Source organism: Pyxicephalus adspersus, chromosome 3, assembly GCF_032062135.1.
Source record: "Pyxicephalus adspersus chromosome 3, UCB_Pads_2.0, whole genome shotgun sequence".
NCBI lineage: Eukaryota > Metazoa > Chordata > Amphibia > Anura > Pyxicephalidae > Pyxicephalus > Pyxicephalus adspersus.
In genome coordinates, this window is record NC_092860.1 from 81,436,016 (window position 1) to 81,452,251 (window position 16,236).

Below are 16,236 nucleotides of genomic sequence, written 5' to 3' on the forward strand. Positions count from 1 at the left end.
AAAGGTGGGTAAAAGATAAACATCAGAGTGTGGTTGTCAATGTGGTCCAACAAAAGACCAGTCCTATTCTACTTAATTTGTCTGTAAGTGATTTACCGGAGTTTACAAGGGCAAGGTATGCATTTTTGGAAGATAATTTGGTATTGCTGGAAACTGAGGGGAGAACGATTCTAAATGCGAAACAAGAAATTTGGGGGATAATGAATCTTGATCTCTGATAATATTATACTCTAAGGACCAGTGTTGTCCAGAAGTGAAGAGAAAAATATTTGGGAGTGCTTGAGATGATTAGAAAAAGAAGCCAAAAGTGTGGACAAGAGAGTGGGTAAAACAGAAATAATTCTTGAGTGCATCACTAGAGGGATCACAAGCAGAAGGAAGGAAGGTCCTGTAAATGTTTGATAGTTCCTTAGTTGGACCAGATTTAGAATACTTTGTCCAATTCTGCAGGTCTCAAATACAAAACAATTAGCGAGTTAGAGTGTGTTCAGAGCCAGGCAACAAAAATGGTGAAGGTCTGGTTAAAAAAAAAACACAGGAACTAGAGGAACTGCAAGAAATAAATGTATTCATTCTTGACTAACTAAAAAATTAAAGAGGGGGACATGACAGAAACCTTTAAATAAATTATGGTCTAAATAAGATTTACAAGGGCAATATTTTCAGTGTGAACTAAAGATAAAAAGCACAACCTGACCTCAAACTAATAGGATATTAGCTGGATTTCAGAAAGCCTAGTTGATGCTTGAAACATACTTCCAGCAGGTAGTGTCTGTAAACACTAAGTGAATTTAACAAAGCAAAAGCTGCCTGGTCCCTACATGCCAACTGTATATTCCCCACTGCATGCAGACTATGCCCTTTCTGACTGTGGCTGATCTGATGTCTTTTTACACATGAAGTTGAAAAAAACTAAACTTTGCACCGAAAGCGATTAGTGAAAGACATTCCTTTGAACGAACAGAAAACAACTGTGAGAAAAATTGGCTGCAGAATTTACACTGGTCAAGCAAGTGAATTTTAATATGCTTGAGACAATCGGATCCATACTCTGAGAAAAAGGTAATTATCAACTAAATAGACACAAAAAGACCATAAGAATATACATGCTACATCCAGATAGTGTCCTGGAAGATTTAAACCTGGGATCCTAGTGCTTCAAAAGGCAAAAGTACTACCCACCAGGCCGCCAAAGACTAGAAGTGGGCAGAGCTTCTTGAACACACTACACAGGTCTGTGGTAGGAACAGAAGCCTTGCAACAGACCATATGTTGTCTCCTGGCATTCCTTCCCTGCTGAAGTTTCTTAAAGTTTGCAGTAAATATTAACTAGGTCCATATTTTTGTTTTTGCCTTACAGAGAAAAAAGATCATACATACCTTGTTGGAAGGTGTAAATTCTTTGATGGTTATCTCGGTTAAAATTTTGTGGATGGCATCAAGTGAAAAATCCTGTCAGAGAGGAAAAAAAATAAGAATAACAAAACTTAGTTAATATTCATACGTGTCTGTCACAAAATACAGGGGCAACAGCTATTATAAAATGAAGGAATTCTACAAAGTCTGTTTACCTGAAACGGGCTTTATTAAAATTGCAAACTTGTGAACTAAATGCAAAAATTTCAGACTCCAAAATTATTTTACTGAAGGCATATCACAGAAATATAAACAGCCCCTTTATCTAGAACTGATAATCCCTTCACTTTAGAGGCATCTTTTATCTTTTTGGGGAGCAAAGGTGAGGAGGATAGTAGATGTCCCATCGCACACTTCTTTCCTAAAACAAAGTCACTGACGTTTCTCACTTATGGCCCAACCCTAGTATTTTTGTATAGGGGAAAAACCCAAACACTATCCTTTTCCAACATTTAATCAGAATATTTACTTCTCACTTCCTATCAAATTAGTGTGCAACCTTAAGGTACAGTAGTTTAACACCACAATACACTCTTCAACTTCCTTATGTCCAAGGACAATCTTTTTTTGTGTTCAGATACAGAAACGGGTCTTCATCATTCATGTGAGTTTAAGTAACAAGTTACGTTTCATTGGCTTTATACAACCTGGCAATTACACAAGTAGAAATTTTGCAAGTCTGTCATTCAAAACAGTACTTTTCCCAAAGTTTCACATCCCACCTTGCAGTGAAAAGCATTGTCACTCTGTACTTTACATTTACCTTTTCAGTGAACTGGATTTCATGCACTTCTGCAAACAGTTTGGCGGCACTTATTATAAAGCTGATATGTCTGGAAATAAAAGACATACACAACATATATATTACTGACTGCTGATGTGATATAAATACACAGGGGCAGGTTTCCTAATCAGTAAATGTGGCATTCAAACATTTACTGTACATTGAAACACCTGGAAGATACACTTGCAGAGTATGTTTAATGCATGTCACATTTAACTTTATATAAACATGGCCTTATACAGGAACAGTAAATAGCAGAAATAATGTACTTACAAAGGGTCAGTTATATCAAACTGTACTGGAGTAGGGGGTCGCTTTGGAGACTGCCAAAAAAAACCTGAAAAAAAAGTACAAAGCATACACAAAAGTTATCATAACAATGTATTACTAAAATACTTATTATAATTCAAAGAAATGTAAGAATGTATATTGTAAAAGGATTTATCAGCAAAATGGCTTTCCTAACAAATCACCTATTTAGCTCGATAAATTTAAAGTAGTCCTGTGTTTTTCCCTAATGTTTACCTCCCAGATCCTGTGTTAAAAAAAATAAAATTAGATCTGTTTTGGGGCTTCGGTAGATAGTAAATTGTCAATGACCAGATATTCATTTTCAACTCCAATGTAGTTTTAGCATGTATTAAAACATAGAAATAGACAATCTGTTAAGGTATTACTAATGATATTAGCATTACTTTATAATGATTAAACAGCAGTTCAATCAACACAACACACAAATCATTAGTGTCAACATTAGTTTTGAACACTTATAGTTTGTGATAAAAACTTAACACAAACTATACTAGATATTTTAACAGGTCTCAACTGTGATCAAAAGTAATGAAGTCTGTAGTGTACTGTACAGGTAATTTATCCCCCCCTCCACGTTCAAAGCAAAAAAAAAAAAAAAAAAAAAAATATATCACAAAAGAAAAAATAAAAGAAGAAGCTACTGTTCACATTTCTGGTACCTACTTCCATCTTTTAACCGTGTATCCAGAGGGAATGAATGCAGCAGTTGCTGGGCCTAGAATAAGAAATATATAGAAAATAGTGACAAATTTGATTACATATATGTAACATTTACAATACTAGCACAAGAAGTCTAACTCCAATAATAATAATAATAATAATAAATACAAAAAACATCAACAGATACTTTCATATATCAACAACAAAGATGTTGAAGATGTTTTTTATTTATTTAGTTTTGTATATATTCTTTTCAAAAAAAAGCCTTATGACCTTGATGAATTTAAAAGATGAACTGTTTTTGTTGTGTAACAGTGGTAGTACTAACTTTACTCAAAAGATAGGCTATTCCAGTCAGAAAAATATTAACACTCCATTTTACCTTTCCTTTAGCACTAGAGGCTTGACATTGATCATTACAGAGGATTGGTGTGTTCTTTTCTGTGTATCTTGAAGTGGTTTTAAAATGGATTTTATAGTAATCTCTACAAAGTGTGGGGGTTTTATATATTTTAGATTTTTTTTCTGCCCTTTCTGCCCTGGTGACAAACTCCAACATTCTACATTTCCATCAACTTTCTGTCTTGACCTCTATGATTGCAACTTGACCTTCACAAACACTTGACTGCACAGTTTTTATAGCAGCACCATAAAAAATTCTAAGGACTGACCTCCATTGGATGTGTAGAGCAGAATATGCATTAGACTAATACAAATATGTGCACATCCGTATTTCATGTAGTGGTTACTAAAGAGTGAACTGCATATAATTTGATTAAGCATGTAATAATTAACTGATTATGACACATGAAAAAACATGAAATGAAAAAACCTTGTTTGTAAGGGGACAGGATCTGGGACTGTCATGGTTTTACCTTACCTACTTTAAACTCACTTACTGTAAAGGACTACAAAACTGATGCCTGAAGCAAAATGCCCGTTTTTATCTATTTTACATTTACTTGTTTTAGTGGAAATCAGTCTATATGAGAAAACCATACTTCTACTAATGATGGAAAAAATGGTCTTATAACTATAAAATAAACAGGCTAATTAGCACAGGCCTATGGTGCCCAAAAGGTGAAGCCAACACAACCTTCTACCCAACGTTGCACCATTTTCTGGTATCTTTGAAGCAGAATCAATGAATAGATCAAATTAAGTATATGAGGCTTCATTTTAAAAAAAAAAAAAAAAAGCCAGGTAAATGTTAGTTATGATGTAATGAATCACAGGTACAGATTTGGAATATTTGTGTTTAAAACTCAACTGCAGCAAGTATTGCAAGAATGAGGAACCTATATAAAGAACAGTGAGAATTTGGCACCTAGCTACCAATGGCACTGGATAGGTGCCAAATAATCAATGTATCAATGAGAAAATACAAGAAAACAGTACTAATGCCCCCACTGCCAAGGGGCTCCCATACAATTCCTTGGGATTAGCACCCTCTGTGCTATTACCCTGAAATAAGTATGCAGATCACTGCCCTGATGGCAGGTTTATTCTAGGTCTGAGAATGAAAAAAAAAAAAAAAAAACTTCAAAAGGCCTAAAGTACCTAAACCTCCTGAATGATGTCTAGCTTTATCCTTAGGTTGCACAAACACAGGAGATTTGTGCTTTCAGACTTCATAACTCATTCTGTAAGGTTTCCTCGAAGCTCATGAATATGAAATAATATAAACGCATAAAAATAAATTTTATAACATGATTTTTATGCAGCTACTCATTGACCTACCTTGTGATTGAAGTATTTTTCAAACTTTAGCCTTGCAAGTTCTACACAATGAGACCAACATCTAGGTTTCCTGCTCAGTAGTTTTACAACATGGAAACAGCCTTCTAAGCTTTCACCAGATTGTATTCTCTGCAATAAAGAATAAAGTGTTATCAATATACAGAACTGACATCATATTATTAGTCATATATGCCCTCATGCCATGCATTGTTGGAGGTTATATAAAAGAGATTATATAAAGGAACATAGATGATATGAGGATAATAGGATTACATCGGTACCTATTCATAACTAACTAGTTCCTGCTTTTATTGTGGGATATCACTAAACCCAAGTTCTTGTAGGTCAGTTACATTTGTTACAGATATCTCGCTGTGTGTTAATAGGCACGAGTAAGAAACCTAGGCTTTTGGATATCATGCATGTGTGTGGTCACACCTTTAGAAATACAGTATGCTCTATTGTTGTGTGCAACGTACAGTGTTTAGCAGCACATTCATTTGAATGAATAGGCTGCCAAATACAACTTATTGCAATGTGTAAGTGTTTAGTAAAATATCCCTGTATTGGGAATGAGCCCTAAACCATGAACAAGCACGCTAATCAGAATTTCTGAAATTTCTGTTCTTCATTCTTGCTCCAGGTTGGTGTTTCAGAAGGTACTTAACAGGATCTGTTGGTCTTCCTAATGCACACTGAGAAACTCCATAAGCAATTTGAGTACAGAAGAGACTGTAGGACATAAGGGAACGCTGGCATTAGGCTTTCTTCCACTACATCAGTGTATCATTCAGCTATCAAAGCTTTATGTTTAGATGAAGTAACTATATTTGCCTTATTGATTGTAAATATTATTGTAAATAATGTGCACCTAAATAACATTTTCTGTACATACCTGTAAAACATCTTCTGCAGAGTTGTGTGTGTGCCAGAATTTGTTGTACAATGAAGGCTTATGCGAAAATGAACTCTCAAACTGGTTAAAAAAAAAACAAAAAAAAAAAAAAAAAAAAAAAAAAAAAAACACAATTAAGGTAAAACTATAAATAGCCCCTTTGTAACTATTTTTTAAGTTCCCAAGTTCTTAAATTCAAAAATAATATTATTATAAGCATCAGATTGGAATAGCTGCAAAACTAGCATTCAATAAAAAGAATGTAAAGGGTTGACTTGTATTACATGCATTTATATATAAAAAATAATAATACCTTGTCTCTCGCCCACTGAATTGTGTGCTCAATCGTTGCTGGAAATGACTTTAAGGTGCAAAATGGAACTTCTTCATCTGGAGGATCCCGCTGGATGGAAAATAAATACATAAAATGTGTAAGGTCTTTCTTAAACAGGGAACTGTGTGGCTTTATGTGATGTTTATTACATAGCATGTGAAGTAATGATCATTAAACAAACTTTTAGGAAGTACTCTATACATAAATCTCACTTGGATGCAAGTACAAATATAGCAACAATGAATACAGCAACAATGAATCTCAGGATGTGGCTACAGCCAAAAGATCTTTTACAAAAAAGAAAATTGCAGGAAATCTAAAAAAAGCAAGGAATATACGTTGATTTGCTAGAAATGCAGGTTTATATGCACCTAAATGAAAGGGGGTCTGTTGTGCTAGGGGAAAGAATGGTGAAGGGATATTTAAACTAGGACAGAGGGGGGTGAGACAGGTAAATAAGGTGGCAGAAAGGTTAGCCAGGGGTCAGACACTGGTTGAGGGGGGATTGGAGATAGTTGGAGATAAATGTATGGAGCTTCCCATGTTACAAACAAACAAACATTGGATTGTGCAGTACTAGTCATACTGAAAAACAAAACAGTGCTGGTAAATGCCTGTTCACCAAAGCTACAAGTCTAGCAAACAAGATAGGGGGGTTAGAAGCCTTAATGAGTGAAGAAAATTATGACTTAGTTGGCATTGCTGAATCCTGGCTTTGTTCTTCAGATGACTGGGCTGTCAATATTCCTGGGTATACTTTTTTTGTAAAAACAGAGTCAAACGAAAGGGTGGTGGTGGTGTCTGTCTGTATGTGAGAAGTGATGTAAAAGTGAAAGTGAAAGAAGAAATTCCGGATGAAACAATCGATGAGGTTGAGGCAATTATGGGTGGAGTTGAATAACACACCAAATAATTATTGGAGTCTGCTATAGACCGCCAAGTGCTAAGGAAGAAATAGAAAAAGCAGAAAAAAGTGGAGGTGTTGTAATCATGGGAGATTTCAACTCCCCCGACATTGACTTGAGTAATGGCACTACAGGAACAGCAAGAGGAAGGAAATTTGTGAATTTAATACAAGATAATTTTATGGTACAGTTTATAGTATCCCCAACTAGAAATGATACTCTGCTGGACCTAGTTCTTTAATAATAAATGTGCATGTAAAAGAGACTCTGGGTAGCACTGACCATAATATGATTCATTTAATGTAAGCTGTAAACAGGAAGCAAAAGATAAAAACATTAATATATATATTAATATATTTCCATTATTAAAAGGCGGCTCTCAGCGACTTGGACTGGGAGAAAATATTGTCCTCTAAGAACACAGAACAGAAATGGGAATATTTCAAGTCTGTTCTACAAAAGCACACTAAAAAATATATTCCAATGGGTAATAAGTTTAAGAGGCTAAAATTAAAGCCTTTGTGGCTCACAGCTGATGGTAAAAAGGCCATAAGTAACAAGAAAAGGGCATTCCAAAAATATAAAAATGAAGGATCTCCTTTATCGTTTGAAAACTGTAAAGATCATAACAAAAGATGTAAAAAGGAGATAAAATGTGCAAAACGTCAAAATGAAAGACAGATAGCAAAGGAAAGTAAGGTAAACCCCCAAATGTTTTTTAAATATCCTAATACCAAAAAGATCAGATCTGAGAATGTAGGCCCCTTAAAGGATGTCACTTGTTTGGTAACTGGGGTTAAAGTAAAGGCAAATTTACTAAACACTTTTTTAGCTCGGTGTACCCAAAGGAAAATGGCAGAGCTCATGTCCAAATTCTTAATAGCAATGTCACGGCCTTAAATGAGTCACAATGTTTAATGTTAGTAGATTCAGCATAACTAAGAACTGATATAATTGAGAAACAGCTGGGAAAAATTTAAGGTTGACAAAGCACCAGGACCTGATGGATTACATCCACGTGTCCTCAAAGAGCTGAGCTTGGTTATTTCAAAGCCATTATTTCTAATTTTTAGAATGTGGTTCCGATCTTCAAAAAGGGAGCAAAGTCATTACCAGTTAACTACAGACCGGTTAGTTTAACGCCCATAGTTGGGGAATTTAGAAATGGAAAAGGATCTGGGGTTACTGGTAGATCATAGACTTAATACCAGCATGCAATGCCAAGCTGCAATATCTAGCTAGCAAAGTTCTTTCTTGTATTAAAAGATGAATAGACTGCAGAGATGGAGACATAATCCTGCCCCTGTACAAAGCATTGGTCAGACCACATCTGGAATATGCAGTCCAGTTTTGGGCACCAGTTCACAAAAAGGACATTGTTGAATTGGAGAGAGTACAGAGAAGGGCAACTAAACTAACAAAAGGAATGGAGGCGCTAAGCTAAGAGGAGAGATTAGCTTAACTAAATCTATTCTCCCTTCAGAAGAGATGTTTAAGGGGGAATATGATCACCCTGTGTAAATATATAAATGGTCCATATAGGGAACTCTCTTCCCAAGTATTCACTTTGAGATCATTACAAAGAACAAGAGGGCACTCTGTGTCTGGAGGAAATGTTTAAGCTCCGGATAAGGAAGGGATTATTCACTGTAAGGTCTGTGAAAATGTGGAATCGGCTCCCTCAGAAAGTAGTTTCAGCAACTACTTTAGATTGCTTTAACAAAAAACCCGATGTTTTTCTAGGAGCACAGAATATACCTGGGTATTAAGGTTTTAAAGTAAAAATAACAGAGGCTGCTGATCCAGGGATCATCTGCTTGCCTTATGGAATCAGGAAGGAACTTTTTTCCCCTGTTGAATCAAATTGTACCAGGGTTTTTTTGCCTTCTTCTGGACAAACTATACCTTATAGGGTTTTATATCTGGGATATGTTTATTTCCCTAATGGTTGAACTTTATGGACTAATGTCTTTTTTCAACCTAACCTACTATGTAACTTTATGTTGATTTGCTAGAAATGCAGTATCACCAAACTTTCTAATTGCACGGACAACACACTGCCTAAATTTTACTGAAATCTCAAGCAGTTTAAGCGTCAACTCTACACGGATCTCCTCTCCTGTGACTTTAGAACACCTACCTTCTTGATATCTTCTGGACATTAGGGAGGGGGTTCTGTAGTAAGGGAATAACTGGGCAAAAATGATAACACTGCTTTGGATAATAGTAAATAATAGAAAAATTTAGGGGTACACTGGATTTCTAGCATTAGCATGTAAAGACCATTACAACCTTTTAAAATAGTCTTCTAAATCTGGGGAGGGTTAAACACTAGTAATCAGTAAAGAGTCAGTTCACTGAAACCAATAACTTGTTGCTATAACAAGTTTAAAGCATAACTAAAGTTTCACTTGGTTAGATCAGAAAGGGCATTACAGCAGGAATGGACAAGTGATGTCCCTTCTGCAATAATCATTCTTGCCTGCCTTATCATTCCATAGAACTGTGACAAAAGCTAAAATGTGCAAGCCAAGCCCAGCGTTGTTTGTCAGGATACCTGGCAATCCCAGCTTCCAAGGATTGATTAAAGAAAGAGAATACGGAGGAAAATTGAGGAATAGTAAAAGGTGAGTATAGCTAGAGTTTTAGGGGAGATAGTAGAGTTTAGTTCTGTTTTATATCACTCACCAGCTTCTTATATATCTGTTGAGCTGGCGATAGACATTAATAAATTGTCTAAAATGCATACAATCTGTTCATTTTATAATATTTTTGTCAGACCCTTTCATTTAAATAGAAGTGCTCGGGTTGAACAAGTATTTCTATTTAAGGAAGGAATGATGTAGTGCATACAAAGTCTAAGAGTTGATTTAAATTAGAGGAAACAGCAAGGGGTACCAAGTCTCATTCCAGAATAAGTAAAGTTGAGTGGAAGAATAATTTCATCCTTCTGGGGACAACTTAATTATGAAGCGCCTAAAAGGATAAAAATCAACAACTGGTTCAACATACTGCATTTAAAGTTAATATTTTACTACTTACATAACTGTTGTAGGATTCTGTTAATCGAGGCACAATTATTTCTGTGTGTCCTTTCGTCCCCATTGTTCCTGAGTCAAGAAGTGGACGCATGTTGGAGACTGCCCGACTGTAAGAAGAAGTCCACAAAAAATACCTTTAATAAAAATAACTAATTTTTGACAACTAAGCTTAGATGTGTAAAGGAATAACTCAAAATGCATCAGCATACCAATAGCTGTTACAGCAGTTTTCTCCACTCCTGCATACTAATCTAGGTCCCCCAATAGCTCTTGCTCTCAGGCTTCTGAAAAACTACAAGTCAGATAACACTCTGCCTAATAATTAGGGCTTGTATCTACTTAAATGGAAGACAGTTTTGTAAAAAAATATTTTTCTTTACTATTCTGGCAAACCACAAGTCGGGAACACTCTGCCTGTAAGTATATGCTAGAGCATGTACTTACTTAACTAAAAGGTTTTAATTTGCAACCTGCTATTCTCTAGTGGCCACATGTTTCAGGAAACTTTTAGAAAGGACAGAGAAAGGACAGCTGGTGAAGCAATGGTACCTATATTCATAGCAAACACACATTCCTCAGTACATAGGTTGAGTGAAACCTGGCTGTTTTCTATAGGCAAATGATCAACTTTGGCCATGTTTACTTTTATATTCTTACAATCAGCGCCTAAGACTACTAGTTTATGCTGAGACTTCCTCAATGTTTGGTCCAGGACAGAATGTGCTGCAGAATGTACTAAGAGGGGAAATTTACAGTCAAAACTAAGTTATTTGTGCACTTGGCATTTTTTCCCCACATTTGTGCATTTTATTTCCTCATGTGTATAACATATGTTGTAATAGCAAACCTTTGTTTCCAGTTTCAGCAGACACAAACCAGGAAAAATGTGGTAGAATTGGATGACCAGGACAAGTGGAACTAACGAATGTAAAGAATGTGAAAGAACAGGCCTGTCTGTCTGTCAGCTGATTATTGGTGCTTTTGACTTACAGAATAATAACATGAAAACTATGGACGTACCAAGAACATGAAAAATATGGAATTAGCAATGAAGGTATACATTCAATTGCAAGAGATACAAAACAATACACTATCCAGGTTACTAGTTCCTAACTCTTACCATGGGCTGTGGTAAGCTCTAACATTTCCCACAAGTGTGTGTAATATGTATTAGTTACTATATATCTACTTTTAACATGAACCAAGCCTTCTATATCATTCCTAAATGACGATTGTTGTGAACTATACATTTTTTTTTCACAGAACTAGTTCAGCAAGCATGGTGGCTGAACTTGCTATAAACCGTTGCTTGGAATACTGAGCAGCAAAATACCTATTTTCTTTTTGATAATCCTCTCAGAAAAACATCTGAGCCTAATAAAAGTTATTTATTACAGAATACTATATACACAAATTAAGTGCCCAAGTTTCCGGGGGCTGTAATATGATCTGGGGTAGTTTCAGATGGTTAGGTCTAACCTCAATGTTTTGTCCCCAAAAACTGAGGTCAGCAAACTACCTGAATATACTATGAGCAGGATTTTTTCTTCCTTGATGGTATTGGCATATTCCAAATAGTAATGCCAAGATTCATGCGGCTAAGATTGTGAAAGAGTGATTCAGGGAACACAAGAAATCATTTTCACAAATGACTTCACCTTAACCCCATTAGGAATGTTTGGGATGTGTTTAAATTCATGCAGAGGTCTGACACTCCAATAATCAATACAAGATCTTAGCAGAAAAATTATGCAATGCTTGATGGAAATAAATATTGTGACATTACCTGAGCCATACCATAAATGCATTCTATAATCAAAGCTAAACATAGTCCAAATAAATATTACATTGTGTAACTTTTTTTGGCCAATGTTAAGTGATAGATAAAAGAATTGATCATGTCATGTGAGAATTCTACCTGTCTACATATCTTCTGGCCTCTACGTTGTCCAGTGCATTCACAATGATGTCTTGTCTGAGGTAAAACTCATCTCTATAGATATTTTCTGTGGCAGGACACACCTTATCCAACCGAGGATCTATTTTCAACTCAGGGTTGATGTTCATAGTTGCAGCAGCAGCAGTACAACTTTTAGGTTTCTAGTAAGTCAGACAAAAAATAAATAAATAAATAATTTTTTGTTAAATCTAAACTAATTTCCAAAAAAAAAAAATTTTTAAAAGGGAAGCATTGTGAAGCTGTTCAAACTGTAGCAGTCAGAGCTGGCCTTTAGCAGTGTTATGTCATTTATTATTTAAAAATAGAGCAAATATCAGGGCAACTTCGTCAAATTCAACTAATTAGTAAACAGCAGATCTATATGTTTATAAGTTGGTCCATATTGTGGGAATACAGAAAAAAAATTGTGCTTTAGTTATGGGCACAAAGGGAAAGGATAAAATGTCTCCAGATTTCCATAACGTTTAATTATTTTTCCCAAGCGACAGCAAGCAAGGCAGCCATCAAGAAAAAAAAAAACTTAACAGTAGTTCCAACTCCTCTGTGCTAAAAAAGGGGGCTTATAATGTGGATATCTTTGGATTATCCCTTACTGAAACGAGGGCAAAAAGAGACTGTCTACCGAAGCACTAAGCGGGGGGGAAAAAAAATATCAGGTAAGACTTTCTAACTGGACACACTCAAGCCACAAAAGCACAAAATACATGGTTAGGGCTAAAATCTCTGATCAGGAGGTGTGTTCATCGTTCTGTCTTGGGCTCAGATTTAATGTTAGTAGATTCAGCATAACAATTGACATAGAAAACATTAGTATAGCACAATGTCTAAGCCTGGTAACAAGCAGACCATGTAAATATACCTGAATGTGGTGAGGTCGGAAGAGAAACTGCCGGTTCAAGTTTGATTTTTCAATCAAGTCGGGGTCAGTGATTGTGACCTAAAAGGCAAACAAAATAAAGGAATAAATCTGTATTTTATATGTACATCTAAATATATGCGATGAGCAAAAAACAAATACCTGAATATCTATACTGCCAAGTTATGTTTCAGGCAAAAAAAGGAAAAAAAATATGTATCTTTACAAATGATATTTTTGCATCACATCTAGCTAAGGCAGATAACATTCATCTGCTGCCTACTCAGTACAAATTTGTAGATCCTCAATAGCTAGAAAGCTGCAACATGTGCAGTGCACCTGTAAACTCAACTTCAATGAATGTCAGAATCCCCTACTGGGCAAATACAAACTGAGCATTACAACTATTGGGGATTTTGTTTCTGGGAAATCTAGGAGTGCATGGAAGCTCAAATGCTCTTGCTGTAACACACCCTGGGTTCCTTGCTTACATCGCTGATTATATGTACAATATCAATATACTAAACTGTTATCATGTCACACCATAGCATTAATCTAAACAGTGACATGCTTACCAATCCTCGTTCTAAGCCACAGCCAACCCCAAGAAGTGCAAAATTTTTTAGCATTTCACAACCTATAGCACCACATCCAACCTGCAAATAAAGAATAAAAAGTATTTATTAGCCATAATATATTGCAAGACCATATTTTTCTTTTTCAAGAACAACAGCCATTATTTAAATCAATTATTGACTGTACAGCGCTGTGTAATATGTTGGAGCCATATAAATCCTGTTTAATAATATTAATAATAATAATAATATGGAATGACTAATACCAATGAATATACGTTTTTTCAGGACTATCCGTGTTTCACTTTGATCGAAAAACAAAAAGTAAAAGGAGATCTCTGTGGCCTCATTGGAAGCTTTGCACTCTATTCCATTGTTTTGGTGACAATGGTATCTGGGGGAAGAAACAGAGATGCTTAAACTAAACTCAAACTAAAAAAAAGTTTTGGCTACAGATCCACTTTTAAATTGTGCCTTCCATCTCTGTGCACAAGCAGTGCCATCTGCAGGCTGGAGAGGTCTGTTTATACATCAGAAAATGTACAGGCTGTCAATGACAGCGTGGTCTATGAATTAAAACTGGCGGCTCCTCAGCCTCCTTGTTGTGGCTCCCTTCGGCCGCTGACAGATCCCTGATGGGGGATCCCCTTCCTCCCACAGACACTGCGGAGGAGGGGGGATTCCACTTCCAGTGTTCTAACTGGAAGAATAGATTCATTTCAGCTAATCTCTCCTTATAGCCGAGCTCCTCCATTCCTTTTATTAATTTAGTTTGCATCTCTCCCAGTACAAACCTCCAAATCTTCTAAACGGTATGTCCTACTGACCTGAAATTTTCAGGGTACACAGGGACCCTCATTGCCAGTACCCCAAATTTCATCTCCCCACCTTTACCAATTTTCACAATATGGGGGTCATATTATAAAAAAATAGTTAAAATTGAACATCAGGGTTGCTGTTTAAAAAGTAAGTGTGTCTAGAAGCCCGAAATGAAACAAAGTATGGACCCCGGGGCAACTTATATAGCAAGAAGATGTGAACCCCAAATGTTTACCTACCGGTCACAAAATGACAAGAAATGTCATACTACACTACCCTGTCCCCTTCCCTACTTTGAACCCCAATTTCTCTGGAATGGGGAGATGTACAAAACCAAAAATGTAGGTGTAAGTGGGTGACAACAGTGACTAACACTCCCTAAAATGTCATCATTAGGCCATCGGCCCAACATAAAAAAACTCAGCAAATCAAAAAAATCTACCCTGTTACACATTGCTGGAGGCATTTAGCAACTGAACCCCAATTTCCCCGGAACAGGGGGGTACAGGTGAACAAAGTTAGAGGTGCAAGTTGGGGACACCTGTGGCTAACACCCCCTAAAATTTAATCACTAAGGCATTGTCAGAATATAAAGAAATCCGCCCATTAAAAAATGTACCCCGTTAATGTTAGAAGCCTCCAGCCTAGGGGCATAGTACAGTGTTTCATTTATTTCAAAGTAGCCTTACACATGCACACTGCACTTCTGTTTGTTGTATTATGTTGTTGTAACAGGTAAAATTAAAAAAAAAAAAAATTAAAAAAAAAAAAAAAGATTAAAACTTAAAAAGTTTAATCTTAAAGTTTAAACTTAAAAACTTAAAACATAGTGTTATGTTTTGCGCCTCAAGACTATTTTTTTTTTTTAGTGGAAGAGGGGGCAAAATAGCTCTTTGATAGTAAAGGTTGCCGACCCCTGAACTAAAAGAATAAAATGAGGAATAACATTCTGCCAGCATGGAGAACTTTGCTTAAGAAATTTCTATAGTCTGATTGCAAAGGGGTGAAAATGATTAATCTTTATAAACTTTAAAATGTCTGATGAATACAACTGTTCCCTAAAAAAGGATTATTACAAAACAGGTCTGTTGCTCCAGATTCCAGGAAATTTAGGTTTCCCTGGAACTTCAAATCAATCATTGACTAGATGCACTTTCGAATAAGGTTGACAACATTAACAACATTGGTAACAATGTTACAACTTAAAAATTGAAAGTGTTTTGTTTTTTTGGTTGAAATTAAATTAAATGCAATTATTATAAATAATGTGTAATAATAATAATAATTTTCTCTTATTAGTCTATTTGCCTTCCCAACAGTGTTACACACGCTTTTCCATAATACACATTTGTATTACCCATTTTAGTCAAAAACCCTGTAAACTATGCAATGTAAATCTATATATTTATTGCAGGTGAATGTTCCATCTGCATGTAAATGACATTGACAGATTCGCCACCAATAAACGTTTGAGTAATGTCACATGCATTGCTTTAATAATATCCCCCTATATGTATCACATGTACAAAATATCTATTAACAATAATAAGCAGGAAAAAATACATACCAGGAAAACATTCAAATTGTGAATCTTTTTGCAAAAAGAGTCTCCAATGCAAGCTCTGAGAGCATCATATCGATCACCCCTAAACAAATAGTATAAGATTTTTACGTGGTCAGTTTTAAAGTTAATGCATGTGTTACAATGAAGGTGAGTCTTGTTTCCCTGACTAGTTTATTTACCAACATATTAAGCAGTTTTATAACCTCAAAATCCATTCAACTTTGTTTTATTAAGCTTGAACCCCCTGGCGTTCTAATTCTGTCCATATTTTTACGCCAAAAGCAGTACAATGTTTTGTATGGAAATTTATTTTATATTGTAGGCCTGTAATTCTGAGGCAGAATTCAAATCTATATATATATATATATATATATA

The 16,236-nt window shown here is 35.6% G+C and overlaps 1 protein-coding gene across 2 annotated transcripts in view; it reads right to left on the reverse strand.

The window, feature by feature from the left end:
* Positions 1–16,236, reverse strand: part of UBA6 (ubiquitin like modifier activating enzyme 6) — a 43,674-nt gene that overhangs the window by 11,675 nt on the left and 15,763 nt on the right. For both annotated transcript variants that reach the window (XM_072405432.1, XM_072405433.1), the window contains exons 16-27: positions 15,865–15,943; positions 13,479–13,559; positions 12,907–12,984; positions 12,006–12,187; positions 10,089–10,194; positions 6,121–6,210; positions 5,808–5,888; positions 4,913–5,041; positions 3,176–3,227; positions 2,474–2,537; positions 2,180–2,249; positions 1,381–1,452 (exon numbers count right to left, since the gene is read on the reverse strand). In XM_072405432.1, the coding sequence (XP_072261533.1) occupies positions 1,381–1,452; positions 2,180–2,249; positions 2,474–2,537; positions 3,176–3,227; positions 4,913–5,041; positions 5,808–5,888; positions 6,121–6,210; positions 10,089–10,194; positions 12,006–12,187; positions 12,907–12,984; positions 13,479–13,559; positions 15,865–15,943 (1,084 nt within the window). The remainder of the gene's footprint in view (positions 1–1,380; positions 1,453–2,179; positions 2,250–2,473; positions 2,538–3,175; positions 3,228–4,912; positions 5,042–5,807; positions 5,889–6,120; positions 6,211–10,088; positions 10,195–12,005; positions 12,188–12,906; positions 12,985–13,478; positions 13,560–15,864; positions 15,944–16,236) is intronic.